Source organism: Mixophyes fleayi, chromosome 2 (genome assembly GCF_038048845.1).
Source record: "Mixophyes fleayi isolate aMixFle1 chromosome 2, aMixFle1.hap1, whole genome shotgun sequence".
NCBI classification, from domain to species: domain Eukaryota; kingdom Metazoa; phylum Chordata; class Amphibia; order Anura; family Limnodynastidae; genus Mixophyes; species Mixophyes fleayi.
The window spans coordinates 289,637,899-289,659,038 of NC_134403.1; the positions used below are offsets into that span (position 1 = coordinate 289,637,899).

The following is a 21,140-nucleotide window of genomic DNA, read 5'->3' on the forward strand; positions in this document are numbered from 1 at the left end:
CTTTCCTCTCCACACCCTTTATACTTCAGATAAACGTAAAGGAATCTCCGTGCTTTGGTGTCTATTATAGGATAGTATTTGTTTCCATAATTACAGCAGTCATATTGATTGCAAATTCTAATCATATTCACAATGTAAACGCGCTCCAGATTCCATTGTTTTCTTCATACATTCGCCCCAAACGAAGTAGCTAAGATTGTGTACACAAAACAAACATGGCAGAATCGGCCTCACTTGTCCCTATTTGTGATGCCGTTATGGGCGTGTCTGTAGTGGTACGTTCTCTTACCGCTGTTGTGATTGGTTGATCGTAAGTCACGTTGCCTATGGTTTGTAGGAGGTAGCACCGCCCAGCAGCTTCTAAGCCATTTTGTTCCTGGTGACGAGAGGAAGAGGATCTCCAGACTGGAGTCGCGAACGAGCTTCGGATCCCGTGCCCCATTTGAAAGCGGTAATTAATCGCTTTAGTGTAGCTGTTGTGACTGCTGTCTATAATAATAAAGTACAAGAGAGGGGACCGCTGTGTTTACACTAGTTATTGCGAGAGTTTTGTACAACAACAAAACAAACACCTCAGACACATGTGCGTTTTTCTATCGTCTTTAAAACTATGTCTTCACCTTACCCCATGTGTGAAATGCTCAGAATTAAAGATAACTGCTTCCTATGTAAAATGCAATGCGTGCTTTAAATGTAATCAGTGGAGGTGCATAATGCAGCCTTTACTGTTACTATGCTGGCATGCAGAATGCATCTGAAGTCATCACAATGCAGGACTAGCTAAGTATTTCATTTTCGTCTGGATTTAAATAGCTGATGTATTTGCTGCAATGCTACAATGTAAATAAAAAGGATGTAAGTAGTTCAGTCTCTTTCCCAAATGCTCTCCACCCTATAGTGCACAAATAGTGACATGACTACAAATAAAATTAGAAAGTATGTTTGAAGTGTAAGTGGGGAGGGAGGTGTGGTGCTGGGAATTGCTTAATTTTGGCACAGTGGTCCAATGCCAAAATTGTTCAATCTCTCCTTGGGAAGAGAGGCCAAAATGACAGGATTTGTGGTGAATGATGTCATTGAGGCCCATGTCCCACTCTCCACTAGGAAGTGGGTAGGATGTGGGGGAATGGCCTGCTCTCCCAGGAAACCTACTGGGAATCCTGGAGTATGGCATAAAAATGTCAATCATTGTACTAAATATTAGATTGTAAGATCTCATAACCAAGGCCTGCTTTCCTGTCTTCTATTCTTCTTCATCTCGGCCACTTGTAGGTCTTTGTGTCTTGCCTTATTCATTTTCTTAAACAACAAAAAATGACAGTACTAAAATGCATTTTTAATAAAGACTTATATATTTAAAAATATTTTAGTGAAAAGCCAATCACAGAAACCAATGAAGAGTTAAAATCAATACATTTATTTGTAAATGTAGTTTAAACAATAAAATGACTAAGAAACAAAGGCAGCTCATAACAAAAGAAATTATAACGGATAGGTGGAAGCAAATGTAAAAGTAAGGTGGATCCATAAAAATCTATAAAAACAAAGTCCCAAAACCATAGGAATTCTTAAGAGTAAGCTAGAATATTGATGGATCCAGAATTGGTGCTTATATATAAAGTTGGGACAGCGTTTGTTCCTCAAGTAAATTAGCTCAGAAGCAACAAAGTAAACGTCAGCAAGTTATCACCACTCCTAAAGAATAAATTTCTATCTCCTTGTTTCTCTAAGCAATGTAGTCACCTTTATCCATCAAGATGTATAGGCCACAGTAACTTCTAAATTGTAATATGTGCTGTCCCAGTGAGGAAAAGTCAATGCGTTTCTCCAACAGAAGGATGGAATCGCTGAGTCTGCTCAGGATATTTAACCTTGTAACCGCAAATCATTTTAAAGCATTAGTTATCCACCAGCAGGGCAGGTTGGCAATATTAAGCAATAAGCCCACACCAATCAATGATGTCTACTTTTAAAGGTATTTGATCCTGGTGTGTTGTCTAGTCTGCGAGCGGAGGTGCTGCATAGAGGTTGAAGTAATCCTCTCCTCTTTTTTGATGTGCTGTTTGGAGTAATTTTGCTGTGCCAGATTGCTCTGCAGCTGGTGCATCTACAGAAGCTTGAAGGTCAGGAACGTGTTTCTTCCCAAGCTTCTCCTTAAAGAGCCGATCGCTTGCTGCTAGGTGTGTTACTGTTATTTTCACATATTCTGCAAGCAAAGCACCTGCTTGTAGAGCATGTGAACAACTTCAAATGGAGTGGGGCAGAGAAGTGCAGGTGTATTATATCGGCACATTTCATCCCACTTCGAGCATCGATTGGTGAAGGAGTACAAAATTGTACCACAAACTAAATTCATAAAGTGCTTTGTGTAATAACTTAAGTTGCAATCACCTATTAATATACAATAAACCAAATAAACTAGCTCAATGTGATCCAAAGCATTTTATTTGGGTTATAATAGAAACAAAAAGTACAAAACAGCTCCTAAATGATAGTGTAGAGAAATTCTTATTGTGAATTGTAATGGGCCATGACCATAAAATAAGGGTCCAGAAAAGTTTCAATGAGAGTTCTCAATGCATCCTGTCTCCTGCATAATTTATGAAACCAATCTCCACCTCTCCTTTATTATGTTCTTCAAAATTCTTGTTATAGATATTGTCTTGACATGTCTTATGTGCAGTTTTATGGTTCTTAGATGTCCAATAATTGTCTGTTTAATGTCTCTTTGCTACTTTGCTGTACTTCCCCACTGTGCAGCGCTGTGGATTTTTGTGGGGTCTTATAAATAAACATAATAATAATAAACAACCCATCAGTGTTCCTGAAATATTTTCAGAAATGGATGAAGACAATATAAACAATTTTCATAATCTGTTAAACGTTTATGTAAAATTAATTTATCCTTATTTCAAGGTCAGTTAGTGACCGATTGAATATGGAGTGAATTAATCTTTTTGAAAACAGGAAAATGCACATGTAGTTAAGTAATAAAGGTCATGTCAGGTGAACAATTTAGAATGATGTGTCTCCCTAATAGCGGCAAACTTTTTATTCTAGGAAATGCAATTCTCCTGTCACACAAGATAACCTTACCTTTTAAATCTTTGTGCTTTCTTGACCAACATTTGGTACCCATTCAATAATAAAGGCATTTTATTTATGGCACCTAAAAACATAAACTGAAACCCTGATGTATACATAAAAATACTACTTATAGCCTGATAGGTGCTATTCATTATAATTTTTTTTTATAGAGGGCACAGCAGAAATCTAGTACAGTAGATGTATCTCACCTATTTTCTCCAATGCACGTGAAAAATTTAAGGAGCTACATATTCTCTGCTGCTGTAACAAGGAAGTAAAAACTTCTTAAATGTAATCTGATTACAGCTATTAATTTGCATGCCATAAACCATTGAGGTTTGTGTACCAGTCTGTTGTGCTGTCAATTCGGAATGCACAAATAAATCTGCATTGGTCAGAAAAATCAGATCCAATATTACTTTGCATTGGACAATGCTTTGATCAAGATCCATGTACATTACCAGACATCCCAGCATCGGACATAATAAAGACGTTACCTTTGAAGCTTGATACTTGTGTGCAGCTCTATATGGTAAATATTTTAGTGGATCACGTTGCAGAATGGACATATAGGGTTTATATGATTTTAGAGTGTAATTGGCCACTGCAGAAAGTTTATACTGTGTTTGTCAACTCATTTTCCTTAATATTTCATGTCTCATCTCATTCTGTTTCATTCAGCAATGCATCCGTACTCCTTGACTCCAGAGATACAGAACTGTTTCTGCTAACATTATCAAATACAAGTCCAGTGGAGCAAGAGTTTAAACAAAATAAAAGCTACAACTGCTTGCAAGACATCCTTACCACTTTGATCTAGTTTTTCCCCTCCGTGGAGCCCTGAGGGCTGATCCATGCACCTGTGTTTTCTGAGGCCCAGTGGTTACTCTTGTAGCCCCAATGTGAGGACCAGTCATATTTTTCCTCACCCACAACCCACCTCTTGCAACCATCATCTCTTTGACAAGTCCCAGTTTTATGCTGTGCTGCACTCCATTTGCTCAAATAGTCTCCCTGTACTCACACGTCCATGTTCATGTCTGAGATCCTCCAGCAGTCATGAGATACAGTATCGGCCATATAAAATATTGGCACAGACAGTTGCTGCAGAACCACCACCTGGACACAAGGTAGGAGCAATTTGTTTTATATGTGAAATGTATATTAATTTTATGTGTGGTGTATATGTATGTCTTGTGTATGTTGTGGCTGTAATTAGAGCCTGGATCGAAACAATGCATGTGCCTTTTAGCTACAACTCTGACGTTCCTCTCTACACTCTGCTAGATTTCTATAAAGTGTACTTGTAAATTTTAGAAGCTGGTTATTTGTTTATGGGTTACAACACCTACAAATATCTGTGCAGGCAATCTGTATTTCTAGGACTTTAAAATTGTTAAAATGCATTAAACTAGGAATGCTGTGATCACTATTCTGAAGTCTAGAACGCACAATAGATCTAAAATAATCGCGTGAACTGCTATGAGCGTATTTCAGAGACCCTTTGAAACGTTTTGAATGCGCCGCTTGTTATTTTGGATCACCGCTCAGCACACTTTTGAAATCATGTTTTAAAGTGCCAACATTTGGTGTAGGTTTTCTAAAGATGGAAAAGTATGATATTCACAGAGTATGTTCTAGAAATGTCAACTGTACAACATTGGAATCCTGGCATTCCTTTGTATTTGTGTGACAATAGTTATCAAGTAACTGTTCAGCTATATGTTTACGCATCAGCAGACTGAATCCATCGCAGTTTTTAAAAGAAAAACACAAAAAACTTTTGCACAACCCCCCAATCTTAGATGCCATAATAGCGAGATATATCTATGTACTATTTGAAAGCTACAAATTAAAAATGTGAATGAAAGTCAATTGGCTGTCCACCATTCATAGCAATATACGTCGCAGCATGCATGCAAAAGCTAACATGGCATGAAGGAACATGTAGATCAACAGTTAATAGAAAGTCACTGATGTCCTGAATCTGATCTAAACAAAGATTGCCTTCCTTTGTAGGCTTTCCTTTACAATCCACTATTTGCCATGTAAATGTAATTTATCACAATATCATATAGTATTTGATAAGTGTGATATTTTGTTTTTTTCGATTTATTGCTTTGTTTTGAAATTTGTGAATGAATTTGTACATTTGTGACATACCAACCAGTCTATAAACTGTATTAGCAAGATTGCATAATTGGTTACTATGTGAAACACCACTTTTTTCTCTACTAGTTTCAGTAAGACCTGTACTTGCTTTGTTTACACTGGTTATGGTATTTGCTATGCATAGAATGTACAGACATTACTTGCTAAGGGGCAATCTGCTTCTTACTTGTGTGTATTTTCCTCCATTTAACAGGATAGTGGGTTAGCAGCCCTACAGCTAAGTCTGTGAGATCCGTAGCCACACTTCCTAGAGAGAATATTTAGCTGTAAGCACTCATTTCTAATGTGCATTTTTTTCTTGATTCCTAGATTTGTCAGTCTAGCTCCTGACTCATACATAACTTTGCACAACGCTCTGTTATATTCATGTTCTAATATAACTGCAGTATATTTTTATAAAACAAATAAGCAGAAATTCAATCTGTGCATCAGTACATGGCTTTTACATTTTGCTTAATTTAGTGCTGGTAGATAAGTAACTATTTACCATGGCAGCCAAAAGGAAAGTGGTTCTGCACCAGGTTATAGACTGTTATAGTCCATAAGCTGGTGCGGAACCACTTTTTCCTTTAGAGGACTGGAGTGCAATTCTTGTTCTTTTTCCTTTAATTATTTACCATGGCAACCAGACACAGAGAAATTTATAACAAACATTCACTTTGTGCTGACTATGCTCATTTCAGTAAGTAAAATTTATTTTCTTAATATCATGCAGTTAATTTCTGCATCGAGAACAAGAAAAATACAGAATATTTGGTAAAACTGTTGGATTTGCCCTTAAAAAGTTGTATTCTGATATTTTTTACTGCCACAAATCCCCCCTCAATGCCTTTATTCTGTAAATTAAAGATTATTATTTGGTAAAGTTAAGCAAGTGTTCTACTTTCTTGTGTAAAATCTACCGGTTTTGGATTCTCACTAAATTGGGAAAGCCTCCAAATACATACCCCAGAAACCAAACCTAAAATGTTTACTTTTGTACACATAATACATTGTTTAGGATATCATCATCACCATTTATTTATATAGCACCACTGATTCTGCATCGCTGTACAGTCTCCTTTACATCAGTCCCTGCCCCATTGGAGCTTACAGTCTAAATTCCCTAACACACACACACACACACACACACACACACACACACACACACACACACACACACACACACACTCACTGAGGTCAATTTTGATAGCAGCCAATTAACCTACTAGTATGTTTTTGGAGTGTGGGAAGAAACCGGAGCACCCAGAGGAAACCCATGCAAACACAGGGAGAACATATAAACTCCACACAGATAAGGCCATGGTCGAGAATTGAACTCATAACCCCTGTGCTGTGAGGCAGAAGTTCTACCCACTAAGCCACCGTGCTGCCCATAGGATATCTCAAATTGCATGCAATGCTTTTATCCAACAAGGTACACCCATCATCCTGACCGAATAATTACACATACTCCAGTTAATAGCTGTGCTAATATCTATATAACTCTATAAAAATCTCATTGGTGCAAAAACAGGCATTTGGCATCACAATACAGAAATCAAATGGCTTTTGTAATGAATATTGAATATAGTAGTATTACACAAGGTCTTGCAACATTCAGACCACATGCTTTTATACAAGTCACAGAACACAGGAAAAAGAAATGGAATATTTTACTATTTCACTTACCACTTTACTAAAGCGTATTTTCTATTTTTAGTGAGTCAGGAAAGCTTTCACACAGCTTTACTTTATAACAGAATTCTATCTGTCACTCAGCAACTGGGGTGAGGACAGATACAGGGGTGGTACTGGGTAATTTTGTGCATGCTAATATCTGACTGGTAATTTGGTATTCGAGGAAGAGGGGAGATAAACACAGAAGCAGCAGGTATTGGTTTAACCGCAGTATATGAACTACTGTGCAATATTTTATTTTCCACACTTTGGCATGGAAGCGGTTTGTTTAAAAATTGACATCAAAGGGAAAAACATGTATATATTTTTTTTATCTTTGACAAATGATGTCAGTGACATATAAAGATAGCGTACAATTATTTACACTACTGTGTAATGTAATTATATATTTTATTTATATACTGTTTTAGCTCATAACTTGTTTTGTTGTTCCTCCTCTGTTCCTTCAGGTTCTCAGCATGTTGCAGCTAGAATTCCATTGTGATTGACAATGAACATCAACTCTTCTGGAGGAAATGGTGTGGGAATTGATACTACCACGGAGAATGGAGCTACCATTGTAGCTGAATCTATTGCCATAATTATTATTGACATTCTTATATGTCTTGGCAACCTTGTCATTGTGATCACACTGTACAAGAAGTCCTATTTACTTTCCCTCAGCAATAAGTTTGTGTTTAGTTTGACTCTTTCTAATCTCCTCCTGTCTATGTTTGTCCTTCCATTTGTTGTTGTTAGCTCCATACTGAGAGAATGGATATTTGGAGTTGTGTGGTGCAATTTTTCGGCACTTCTTTACATGCTGATCAGCTCGGCCAGTATGCTTACTTTGGGAATCATAGCGATTGACAGGTAATTGTTTTTATTTAGTTTTTTTGGCCAAATAAGTCACCAATCTCTGCTGTTTTTTTTTTTTTTTTTTCATTCATTGAGCCCTACAACAGAACTATATGACAATCTGGTAGGGCAATGGCAGCAGTCCTATAGTTTTAGTAACCAGGTGTGCCCAGACGGTGAACACTGTTTAGACAGTACTTATTTACTGTCTATTTTTGTTTCTTTCAGATTGATCAAAGCTTGTACTATTGAATTGCCAATATGGTTTGGTACATATGATAATGGCATGACACTTTATATCTGAAGGACGCTATACTGGTCTCTACATTTTACAGCAGCAAAACCGCAGATTAGAGCTTCTTAAAACCACCTTTACTGGGCGAGGAAAAAGTCTAATATATAAAGTTCGTTGTAGGTACGTTGCACACATAGGGGGGAATTAAATTCAGTGGTAATTTTTTTTTTAACACAGCAGTAAGTGATTTTAATGCGGTTTTCACTCAGTCTGTAGTGCGTTAACTTTACCCGTTATTCAAATCTATTTTTAACGTACCGTTTTGTTAGCGAAAACGGTCTCATCGCAGACAAATAGATTATCCATTGAAAGGTATACAGCGGGAGGTAGAAGTGTTAAGCAATTCAATACCTTTTTAATGCGGCATAGTAAACTGAAATCGATAGTTTTCACCTCATGGCTGTGCAATAAATTAAAAACATAAGAAAGCTATTGAAAATCATGTAATGTTAAAGAAAGAAAAATTGTTTCTCAGTAATGTATGACATAAAAAAAGGTGTTTGTTTTCTCCAAAAAGCATATAAAAAAATGAATAAAATTAAACACAATAATCCCTATTTATTGTATGTATGTACTAATGTGTTTTGTCATGATATAGATAATTGTATAGTATAAAAAGTATAGTGAAAAATAGTACTGTATGTAGATATTATAAAATAGAAGGTTGTATAATGCAATACAAATGTATGCCAATGTGTTTTTATTATGGATGACTTAGTTAAACTCTCCCCTCCAAATTCGCAAGCACCAATTTTTTAATGTGCGATGTTATGTTTTTAAATTTAATAGCATGCTTTTTTTTACCCTGTGGTACCTAAAAATGGTCACGCCTGCAGGTCAAAACATGCTCGGATAATTTTTTTTTTTTTAACCATTGTGTATGTACCCTAAATACTATGATCTAAAATGTTATGTTTTGCTTTTTAATTGCAAGCATATTTGGGTATATTTATAAATAGAGAAGGAAAGTTAGCACCTGGTCACATTATTTTTCTGCGTTGCAGTTGCCACTGTAAATTTGTGACACATGAAAAATTCACGTAAGTACTGTATTTAGCAAACAAACTGAAAACATTGGAAAGGCATTCATTCAATAATCTCTCGTCTCAAAACAGATATATGGGGTATGTTTTTATAACTGCAATCAGATTTCCAACAAATATATTATAAGAAATGCTTTTAAAACTCATTTGAACATACTTTCTGCTGCTTGCTATATCTGCAGGTAAAATGGTTGTGAAACTACTGCTAAAAGGACAAGTTGACTAACAGATATGTTAAAAGTGCCTACTGACCCCCAGGTCTTTGCTGGCGTTAGCCATGCACTTTTCATTTACTATATATTCTCTATTTTCCAGTACTATAAAAAAGTTGAAAAATTGCTGCTCGTCAATGATAATATTACATATTTCAATTCTAGTGCATACTGCAAAAAAAGAAAAAGGTTGCAAATAATGTCTCTAAAAATGCCGCTCACAGTTATACAAATGTACCCCATTGCCTAGTAGAGAGAATATTAATGTTACAAACTGAATGATAACTCCTTCACAAGCAAAATCTGTTACCTAACTCTTGGCATCAGAAAAGGAGACCGATCTCAGTCTTTTGCTAATGCATCTCTGCACTTATCTCATGCCGCTGTTGGTGTGGGTGTGTGTCAGTTTTAGGAGGAGACGTTTATTTTTCTTAGGGTAGTTCAGCTGTTGGAAGGTCTTGGCCTGGGGAAGTGGGAGACCAGACATGTTTATTGGTTTGAAATTCTTAAGAAATGGCTGATGGCCCAGAATTTTACAGGACAATGTTACAAGCTGCACATGTTTCTGTGTAAGATATATTTGCTGCTATTCCCTTCTATCTTCACTTGGGAATACAGGAAAAATATTAATAAAACTAAACTTCATATTTTTGAAGTTATAATGAAAATACAGGAAGTACCAGAAAATTTTCCACGGCCTTATTTGCAAATTATGAAACAAAACTGAATGCAGTAAGATCATTATGCAATTAATTGTAACTTTACGGATCATAGATTTTTGATAATCACAGAACAGATCATTTAGAAATTACTAGAAGAAAAATTATCAAAAAATTGTTCTTTATGATTTGGAAATGTGAAAGTTTTTTTTCACTTTAAAATAGTATGTTTGTTTATATTTCTATTTTTATTTTAGGTACTATGCTGTTCTCTACCCAATGGTATATCCTATGAAGATCACTGGGAATCGGGCAGTACTGGCTATAGCATATGTGTGGCTGCATTCCCTCATAGGATGTCTTCCACCTCTTTTTGGATGGTCCTCGCTGGAGTTTGATCACTTCAAATGGATGTGTGTAGCTGCATGGCACAAGGAGGCTGGGTACACTGCCTTTTGGCAAATATGGTGTGCTTTGCTGCCATTCATCACTATGATGGTTTGCTATGGCTTCATATTTCGTGTGGCTCGAATAAAGGCTCGAAAGATCCACTGCGGAACTGTTATAATTGTTCAAGATGTTTCCCATAAGAATGGGAGAAAAAATTCTAGTACTTCTACATCCTCTTCAGGAAGCAGAAAGAATACCTTTTCCGGTATTGTTTATTCCGCTAACCAATGTAAAGCCTTCATAACAATATTAGTTGTTATTGGTGCTTTTGTGCTTACCTGGGGACCTTACATGATTGTTATAAGCACTGAGGCCTTATGGGGGAAAAACAGTGTTTCTCCTGTGATAGAGACTTTAGCTACTTGGCTTTCATTCACAAGTGCAATTTGCCACCCCCTTATTTATGGACTTTGGAACAAAACCGTGCGCAAGGAGCTTCTCGGCATGTGTTTTGGCAACAGGTACCGAGATCCATTTCACCAGCAGCATAGGACTTCACGAATGTTCAGCATTTCTAACAGGATAACAGGTAAGGTCAGCAGCACATACATTTCCTATGAAAGAAATGACAACTGTTTAATATACAGGTATGGAATCTCCTATGTCCATTCTGTAAAAGTTCCAAAAGAAAGGAAAAAAACATTACATTATTGTTGCTGTTTGGGGATTTTTGTCCTATATACAGACATGATCGCAGAGTGTTTCTTTGCATGTTCTTCAATTTGATATTATGTATGGCACACCAAATGATGGCAACATACCTTATCCGGAAAACAAAGTCCTGCTTTCCTATTAATTTTATTGGATGCTTATTAGTCTTTTGAGTTTTATCATTAAAAAAAAAGGGTTTTGAGTTTACAGGCATTTACGAATATCCCTACATTCCATAGGAGAAAACAAGATTGTATTCCCCAGGACTGGATACATGTTTTAGCTAGGGGTCCCCTTCTCTGGAATATACATATCACTTTTCAGCTTCCAGTGACATAAAACTCACATGTGGTAATGGGTGGGGTGGAATAGAAAGAAAACCATTCCTTAGCATCTTTAATCAAGTAAATAGCAAATATCAAGCTCTATCTATTACTGTAAAATGTGTATGTGATGTGTTTTTCTTTTTAAAAAATAAAAATGGGGTAGTAGCTTTTATTGCTATGCATAGTTTTATTTACAGTACTTGTAGATTTTTTATTTTGAGTAATGTTACAATTTTGTTTAATAGATCTTGGATTGTCCCCACATTTAACTGCTCTTATGACAAGTGGGAAGGATTCGGATCACCAAAGCACTACAACAAATACCGGTGTCAGCTATTCAAATGATTCAGGTATTTTTTCTTTTTTTTTCTTTGATCAGTCCAAAGCAGCAGTATGGACGGCTGTGGTCATATTAATTTAGAAAACCTGATTAATGATAGTTTTCTGGTTCCTCTGTTCTGTAGGTACTGATGTCATGCTGCTTGAGGACTGCAGCTCTGATGGCACCCAGCATCCTCGGCTTCTCTATCCCAGAAGAAAGAGTTCTGTTACTTTTGAAGATGAAGTGGAGCTGAAAAATGGTATATTTTATGTTTGTTTTAGGTTATTATTTTTGTTTTAATAACAAGCAGGAATATTATCGAATCTCAATTTAAATTTCGTAAATGTGCATTTTGTTTTACAAATAAGATATATAGGGACATTTGCAATTGTTGGCGGAAACGCCACAAATCTCGCGCTCCGCGCACTTACCGTTATTACGGTAATAAGGTGCTTAAATACCGTTATTGCGGTAGTTTTCTCGCTGGATTTCAGCTTGCAGCTCCCTGAGGCGCGAGCTGAAATCCAGCTTACTATTACCGTAATAACAGTCAGTTTTAATGCAGCGGGGATTCGGAACAATTAAATATGCCCCATATAGTTGTTTTGTGAACACGGTTGCTTAAAAGGGCCAAAAACTATATGCAAATCCTTGGTTGGTAAGTAAAAGAAAAATGCAGTTCTATAAAATGTACTTATCTAGATTATTATTGCTTTGAACTTTAGAAAACTTTACCGATATCTGTCCATTTATAGCTGGTAATACTTTGACCACTTCTGCTTTGAAGAAGCTGGCCACTTGGGCCTCACCCAGTACCTGTATGATGGGCAGTGCATTTCCTGAGTATCCCTATTTCTGCTTCAGAGAAACCTGATCAGTTTACTCTGGAGGTCATATCTGGGAGCTCAACAAATTAGACTCTAGTATCCAAATTAAAATATCTTGGTATATATGACTTGATTCACATCTATCCTTTCATTTGCATTTAGAAGGTCTGACATCCAAATTATATTCTGATCTATAGAAATCAATGTTGCCTCTATATCATGGCCTGAAAGCACTCTAGTATAGATTCTGTTGATGTATTGTATTGTTATGGTAGGAAATTAGATTACACTCTAACACCATTATGCCGTTGTGTTTTGCAATGTAACCATTGTACTCATTATTGCAACTTGCTATTAGACCTTTGGATGTCCCTGGAGTCCCAAGGGATGTGTTCACTTTACCTGTCAAACCTTCAAGCACTTTCTAGGCTAGTTGCCCTATTATTTCTCCAGACTTGTCACTACTGCCGCAGACAGTATTTATCACCTTAGATCTAGAGATGCTCAGGCTTGGTTCCTTGGGAACTGAACACACCCGAATTTAGGGGATCTGAGTGCCGAGTCTGCTCAGTACTTTTGCGCTTTCTCGGAATGGAAAACGAAGCAAAAAGTCATTGTTACATTGTCGGATCTCGCAAATTTTTGAATCTATAAATACCGCCCTCCACGGCGATCTAGCGCCATTTAAGAGAGGTACACAGAAAGGGGTAGTACAGAGTGTAGAGCAGTTGGGCAGGCAAAGTTAGAGCATTGAAAGAGGAGGGTGGTAGCAGTGTTAAAGAAAGTAATTGGTGACATTCAGGAGAGCTTCATTGCTAATTCTCATTGCAGAAAATACAAATAGTGCTTACAGGGTTGATGTAATTCTGCAGTCCAATTCTACTGTGTTATATAGGTAACACACAAAAAGGAGAGCTCCATTGCTAATTGTCATTGCTGAAATACAAATACTAGGCCTTGCAGGCTTTTCTGCTGAATTTGCAGTCAGTGTACAGTGTTATAAAAATGGATTCACAGAGGAGCAGGAGCACCAAGCAGCTGCTGTCACCAGTCATGATTATAGTAATCCCTGTACATCGTCTGGTAAAGCCTATGTAAAAGTGCATAGTGTTTATAAGTCAGGCAAACAAAAATTCTATACACGCAGTGGCAAAGAAAGAATGAGGCCTTCGCCTTTCTCTGAGTGCGAGATCTGAAACTGTTACTGAGGCATCTTCTTGTAAGGTCAGTGGTGACCAAGCAAGACCTTGTCATTCGGACTCCAAAAGTGGTGCCCAAATACTTTTACGTGTAAAAGCTGAGCTGGAAGAAAACAGTAAGGCATTAGAGGAAAATGTATGTTCAGATTCAGAAATGACACCAATCCCTGAGGAGTCCATCCACGAGTGCTATCGTGACCATTCTGATAGTGTACCCATAAAGAAGGCACCTTTCAGCATTTCTGCTGATGTGTGCCTGAACAGCCCGAGTGTAGCCGGTGATACACCAATTGAGAATGCCACTTTGGAATTGGACTTCTGTAATGGTGGTTTCCAGCGGTGATTGATGTGTGAGGATGATGTACACACTGAGGATAAGGCTGATGGCATCAACATCTTGCCACAGTAGAGTTCATTAACAGCACTGTTACTTTGGGTGCCTTAGGCCCATTGTTAGCTTGTTTTGTGGGTGCTCAAACAAACCAAGCAGTTCAGCCACAAGGAATGGCACTTTTGTGGCTAAAGTGCTTGGTTTGTTAAAGTGTGCATGCCCTTTTTAAGATCCAACATAAGGGTGGGTGGGAGTGCCCAAAGACAACTCCATCTTGTACCACTTTTCTTTTCTGCCAATGTGTCCTAGATGTGCTAGGAACTGCCGTGTGTTTGAGTCATTGCTCTGTCGCTTAGCATCCAGCCAGGTCGCTGCAGTATTTGTCCGAAAATGTATGAAAATAATATTGTGACCAGTGAGGTGGTCAAAATTGACTGCAAATGACTTGAAATTAGTATTATTGAGGTTAATAATGTAGGAACAAAAAAAGCAAAATTGTGATTTTAGCATATTTTGGCAATTTTTCTAAAAAATACAGATCCGAAACCACTTCACAGGGGTCAGTGAGCATTTCTACTTAGATCCACTTCCAGAAGCATACTAATGTTCCTAATTACAATAAACATTCTGGTTGCTTTACATTTGTTTGCAAGGCCCCCAAGTCTCGATAAAAATCTACCTTAGTCTATTAAAGCTGCCTCCAGCATAACCTCCTTTTTTTTTTTTTTTCATATAATACGCAGGTGGGTAATTGCAATGCATAATTGCCATTGTATTTAACAAAAAAACCTTTGCTGTATCCAGGACATAATTGAAACAAGAAGCAACTTTACATTCCAGTGTACTAGCTACTGCCTTAGGGGAAACATCTAAAAATGGACTGCTCATTTATTAGGACTAAAGACCTTTATTATTGTTTTATAAATGCAACACTTGATTTTTGTGTGTGTGTGTATATATATATATATATATATATATATATATATATATATATATATATATATATATATATATATATATATATATATATATAGAAAATTATGAAAATTATGTTTAAACATTAACACATACGGAGTTAAAAGAAGTACTGGAACTGCCTTCTAGTACAAATTAAGCCCTGACAGGGATCCTTTATCTTTGTGTAGAATATATTATATATGGGAACTGGAGATTGCTGTGAGATGCATTTTCAAAGTGGAGCAACTGGTAGTGTGTATGTATGTGTGTATATGTATATATATATATATATATATATATATATATATATATATATATATATATATATATATATATATATATATATATATATATATGAGATGCATTTTCAAAGTGGATCAACTGGTAGGTCCTGTAAAATAATAATATATATATATATATATATATATATATATATATTATTTTTAATTATTTTACAGGACCTACCAGTTGATCCACTTTGAAAATGCATCTCATATATATATATATATATATATATATATATATATATATATATATATATATATATATATATATATATATATTTCTAGTATAATAGTTTGATTAACTTTTTGTCTTCTGTGCATTTAAAAAGAAATCATTTTTTTGCCCCTTTTAATATGGGATCAATATGCCTCTATCCACAGATGTTAACAGAACACCTGCTGAGGAAAACCCATCCAGCACATCCCTGGAATCCTATGCATTTAGTTTGGCCAAAGCAATTGAGGTAGATGCAAAGATCAGCTTGTTTGGAGAAGAAGCAATGTCCTCTGTAGTGCAAGCCATGCCAGGGAATTCTGGTGTGAGCCGTGGCAGCAGAAATCATGTAATCCAGAAACAGAGGATTGTACTGCAGAGCATTGAAGAAGGGACCATGTGACCTTGTCTTTAGTAATATAAATATCAGTGGGAGACTTCTACCACATACAAGTATTAATACTAAGTGATCCCATAGCATTTATTTAATGCAAAGGGAAACAAAACATGTATTTGTTGCAGGTGCCAATTTGTACCACCTCTCAACCACTTCCAGAAATGTCACTAGTGCAAAGCAAAGATCAGAGTGGTACATTGACTTTCAAAGTGGTCTAGTGCTTCTATGTGCCACATTGTAAGTGTTGTATGCCTGTAGTATTGATCTGCTTGCATTGTGATATTGATGATCCATTTTGTTACTATTGCATAGGAAAATTCAATTGTTTTGGTACTAGGTGCTGCTTTTATTTTTAAGTACTTGACTACAGCACCCATATTTTGTTTGCTGGGTTTTATACAACTAAGTATATACTTATCATAGCACTAGACCTTTTGTTTACATATATTTATTTTTTATATACTGAATGGTTGCATTGAAAATTACTGGATAGAAATTATTTTTTTTTATTTTCATTTAAACATATCTCTAAGAGAAAGTATATTGACCTAACACTGCATTTCAAATGGTAGTGCTTGTCTACACATGTATGGTGGTACTGTCAATATCAGATAGGTCTTTTAAAGTATACATTATAAATCCCATTATGGGACACGTGTGTATCAGTATTACAAAAAAATATTTAGATATAACATATCTAAATGGCGATTTGACCATGTAAATTATTTGAAATTTTAAACACCTGTGTGTATAACCACTTTGCTGCAGAGGTACTCCATGAACATTTCATAACTACACAGAGCAGTGAAGTCAGGAACCCCAGGCTGAGGAAAGTAGTCACAGCTTTGCTTTAAACTTGGAACTTTTGAAACCTTGCCCTACAAAATAGAACCTGTTTATAGATAGGATTGCTTTTGATTTCAGTATAATGTTCCTACAAGGTAATTCTGATGTGCTCAGAAGGTGCTGAAAGCACACAATGCTTTTGTGTGCATCTTCAGTAATTAATACATATGCTGAAAACAATGGTATTGTCTGGCCAAAGTCACCTCTGTTTACAAGTGTTAGTACAGGACTTGAGTCCCTGTTGTCTCGGGTGTAGCAGACTTCTGGAACACTGAAAAATTTCATGGACTCTGGAACAGAAATTTAGGGGTTCCATGGATGGGACCAAAGACCGGTGGGGACTGCAACACAAAGTAGCATTACTTTAGAAGATATGTGAAATTGGACATCCATGGTGAATCACTTTCCTATTGCACACAGTCCTTATTTGTATGTTCTTATGGTGCTTAAAATAATGCATGTATTTTTACAGGCAGAACTGAAGTGTTTGACTGTTTTTTAGTTGTGAAAAATATCTTTTTACAGTGCCTTTATTTACATTATTGGTGGATTGTGAGAATTGCATAGAACTAGCCCTCATAGTGATTTGCTTAGCTTGAAGCAGACTTTCTTTCCACCCCTCTCCCTTATTGCAATTAGTCCACCCTTCAAGTTTCAGCACTTCCATATTTCCTCCATGCCCAATGTTCATACCGACCATTTGCTGCCATCTTCCCGAGCGTTCCTACGTACTCCCCATTTTAACACATCTGTTAGGATTAGTGTCAATGCACAACACTGAGAATATCTGTTAATACATTTTAAGGGGATTCAATCCTAACATTTATATAAATTCAGTACTATTTTCATGATTGGGATGCTATCTCATCATTAGGTGTTTACTGGAAAACAGTCCTTGAAAAGCAGGAAGAGTTCAAGGGTAAATTTTTATTTTAAGCTGCGGGTTTCAAAAATTGGAGATGTTTCCTAATAGCAACCAATCGGATTCCAGCTGTCATTTTGTAGAATGTACTAAATATGACAACTAGAAGCTGATTGGTTGCTATAGGCAACAGCCCACTTTTTTCAAAACCAATCGATATATACAAGCATTGAAGTCTCTCCCTTTCAACTTAAGACTTTTTGAATTGAAAGATGAGGTGGTAGATTTCACCAGGAGTTCGAGCAAGAGATCTATATTTGACCAGTTGGGAAAACCTAAGTGAAACTGAAGTAGACTAGACTTTAATTAAAAGTGAAACAGACATTTCATAATCGCTTATGTAGGAGCTGGAAGAAATGCAAGTCTGTAATGTAACCTACACCCTGTTTTGTGACATCATATAGTCCATTTTGTGCAGAAGCACCTGTTTATATAAGGGGTTGCTCAGATTTAGGGGCAGGGTTGACACATCTGTGCTGGTGCAAAATGTTTACTTTTCTGATGAGGGGTCAAGTGTTTTCGAGGTTCTTTATCTCGGCGTACACCTTTCAGATGCATTCCTAACAATGTATGATAGATTAATCAAGTGTAATGTGACAGTTGCACATGATGTTTACAATGAGACATAAATCGAGCTCTAACAAGTAGCAAAGATATAAAAGTTGAAAGGAATGAAGAGTGGTAGTAGGCTGGTAACCTTTTTCTTTTCACTATGCAATTTACCATCTGTGATTATAAATTTACTGGGGCAGTTACTATACCAAATGTGTGCGCACCCATTTGCTCTAGGTGGTCCAATTGGCACTTTTGCTCATGAAGAAACGTGCTACGGTGTCAACTTCTACATTGTCATTGTGATAGAAGAAGTAACTAATATTTGTCCATGAGCATCTTCCCAAGTTTCTGCAACCTGAAAAAGGTGTAATTTACCTGATGATAAATTGTATGTATTTTTATGTGATCTCTGCTTGTTCAGACTAGCTGAATGGTGATCCCTCTCCACAGCAAAGAGACCCACCCATATCTTGACTTGTGCTGATAGAGGGAACTATGACAGAGCATGGATACATGACAATGGGACATACTGCATCCTTGTCTATTCAGTGTGCATTATCAGCAGTTAGTGCATATGGTTCAATGAACCCTATGTGAAGTGCCGATTTAGTTTACCAAGCTGTAAATGCAGCTTACAGCGATCATGTCACATCTCATTAAATTTATTTACTTTTTTTTTTTTTTCTTTCAAGGTAAGAATCCTCATCTTGAGGAACACAAAACTGTTTAATGTTGAGTCATCATGTTTGCAGTACCTAAATAAAGTGATCACTAAATATGAATACATTGTTTTTGCCTTACCTGTTTTTTCTAACATTTTTTATGTATTGCCAAAGTCGATATTTTTGGCAGCAAACTTTGAACGGACTGTTTTGTTTGTTTACTTCCAGAATTTTTGCATGTAGTTTGTTTTTTACTGATTGTAAATATGTGCACATTTTGTATTTCAAATCCATCATTTCACTTGCTAATAAAACACATTTTGTACTTTTTATAAAAAGTGTTGCATCTTTTGTTTGAAAAATCTATTTAAACCATACTTGTTTTATTTTCTACCATACAGTTGGGGCCCACCGTATATGCCAGATTGAAGTTGCACTCTGCCACTAACTCAGTGAAAGGGGGTTATATGATAAGGGGATTAAGAGGGAGCCACTGCTAAGAGAGACCTATGAGGCTAACTAGAGTTTGCCAAAATATACCTGGACACGCCAAATTCCTTCTGGTAGAATGTCGTATGGACAGATGAGACCAAAGTAGAATATATATTTTTTATTTTTTTTTATATAGTAAAGCACATCATCCCTATGTTTTCAGAAGGTGAAAGGGACACATTTGTTTACTGTTAAACATGGAGTTTTGGATTAAAATAACATTTTATTAGTATGCATTAAAAATATTGATTCATGCAACTAGCGAAAATATAAATAAAAACATGTGCAAAGTGAGAATAAAATGCAGACCTTAGCTGCAAAATCGCTGTGTTCTCACGCTATTTAATTATACTGGATACAATAATTCTTGTTTAATTGGTGTTCTAATTAGGTTATTATTCTGCTGATTAGTATATAACTGTTAAGTCACTCATTTACCGATAATGTCAATGTAATAGTGCTTAATAACACATTTTATATATAAAGTGGAGCACGGTAGTGAGTTAAAGTAACTATCTAAATAGTATAGAAGGCAGCGTCGCTCGCTAAGTTATTAAAGCAGCGATTTAGCTGTCTACAGCTGATATCAGTTCGTATATATTATGAATCAATATTTTTAATGCATACTAATAAAATGTTATTTTAATCCCATACCCCGGAGTGCCTCTACATATACTCTCTTTCCTTTGGCTTTCTATTTAAATGTATAAGTATAAGGGAACACCCTCCAGTTATAAGAAAATAATTCTAGAATACATTATTAGTGACATTGGGGTTAAGTACTGTTTATTTTAATAACCCACTTAGTGTGGTCATCTCTATCTCTAGTAAACATGGAGTTTTATGTTTGTGGGTTGCTGCATCTGACACTGGGTGTCTTAACATGATGCCATGCACATGTTTATCTGGAGATTACCAGGCCATTTTGGAGTACAATGTTGAACCCAGTTTCACATTTCAAAGGTTATTGGTTTTCCAGCAATAAAATGACCCCAAACTTCCTTCTTGAAGCACTCCTGCGTCTTTCTTGAACAATCGAACAGTTAAGTGGCCAGCAATGAGTCCAGGGGGTAAATGTATCAAGCTGAGAGTTTTCCGGCTGGTTTGAAAAACCAATCAGATTCTAGCTATCACTTATTTAGTACATTCTACAAAATGACACCTAGAATCTGAATGGTTGCTGTAGGCAACATCTCCACTTTCCAAACCCACCACAAAACTCTCGGCTTGATGCATTTATCCCCAGATCTAAATACCATAAAACACCTACAGATAGACCTGAATCTTTCAGTTGGGAGAAGACATTCAAATCTGAGAACTGCAGAAGAAAAGTGGACCACACTGCCAGTATAGGTGCAGGAAGATCATCCTTTGGTATAGAAAGCTGTTAATTGCAGTTATTCTGACCAGAGGCTGTGTTGCTATATATTAAGTATAGAGTGTCATAAATTGTCAGTCATTTACTTCGTTTTCTTATTTAGAAGGATATACAGTTAAATTCAGAATAAAAAGCAAAGTATCTTTGGCGTTAGTACGTGAGAGGGAAATACTTGTATGAAAATGTCATTGTCTTTGGTGATGTCCAACTGGCCCATGTCAAAAACTAGCAATGCAGATGAATAAAAGCATATGCATAAAATGTCCAATTAAGGATTGACAGGGTGGATTTTAATGAAAGAAGAGGATTATGGGGTAAAGATGGCCTTTTATAGCAACATAA

At 36.4% G+C, this 21,140-nt stretch overlaps 1 protein-coding gene across 1 annotated transcript; it reads left to right on the forward strand.

Annotated features, from left to right (window-relative positions):
• Window positions 1-378: 378 nt before the first annotated feature.
• Window positions 379-16,144, forward strand: GPR161 (G protein-coupled receptor 161). Its single transcript, XM_075196360.1, has 7 exons — window positions 379-451; window positions 3,769-4,217; window positions 7,389-7,791; window positions 10,243-10,964; window positions 11,658-11,762; window positions 11,877-11,993; window positions 15,714-16,144. Exons 3-7 carry the CDS (start codon window positions 7,430-7,432, stop codon window positions 15,947-15,949), a joined length of 1,542 nt encoding a protein of 513 aa, XP_075052461.1. The 5' UTR covers window positions 379-451; window positions 3,769-4,217; window positions 7,389-7,429; the 3' UTR covers window positions 15,950-16,144.
• The last annotated feature ends 4,996 nt before the right edge of the window (window positions 16,145-21,140 follow it).

Bases quoted from the DNA above. Each gene is read 5' to 3' on its own strand.
- GPR161 (XM_075196360.1), top strand. From the start codon at position 7,430: ATGAACATCAACTCTTCTGGAGGAAATGGTGTGGGAATTGATACTACC. The intron at 7,792-10,242 runs GTAATTGTTTTT...TTTTTATTTTAG, and splicing joins GGAATCATAGCGATTGACAG to GTACTATGCTGTTCTCTACC. The intron at 11,763-11,876 runs GTATTTTTTCTT...TCTGTTCTGTAG, and splicing joins CAGCTATTCAAATGATTCAG to GTACTGATGTCATGCTGCTT.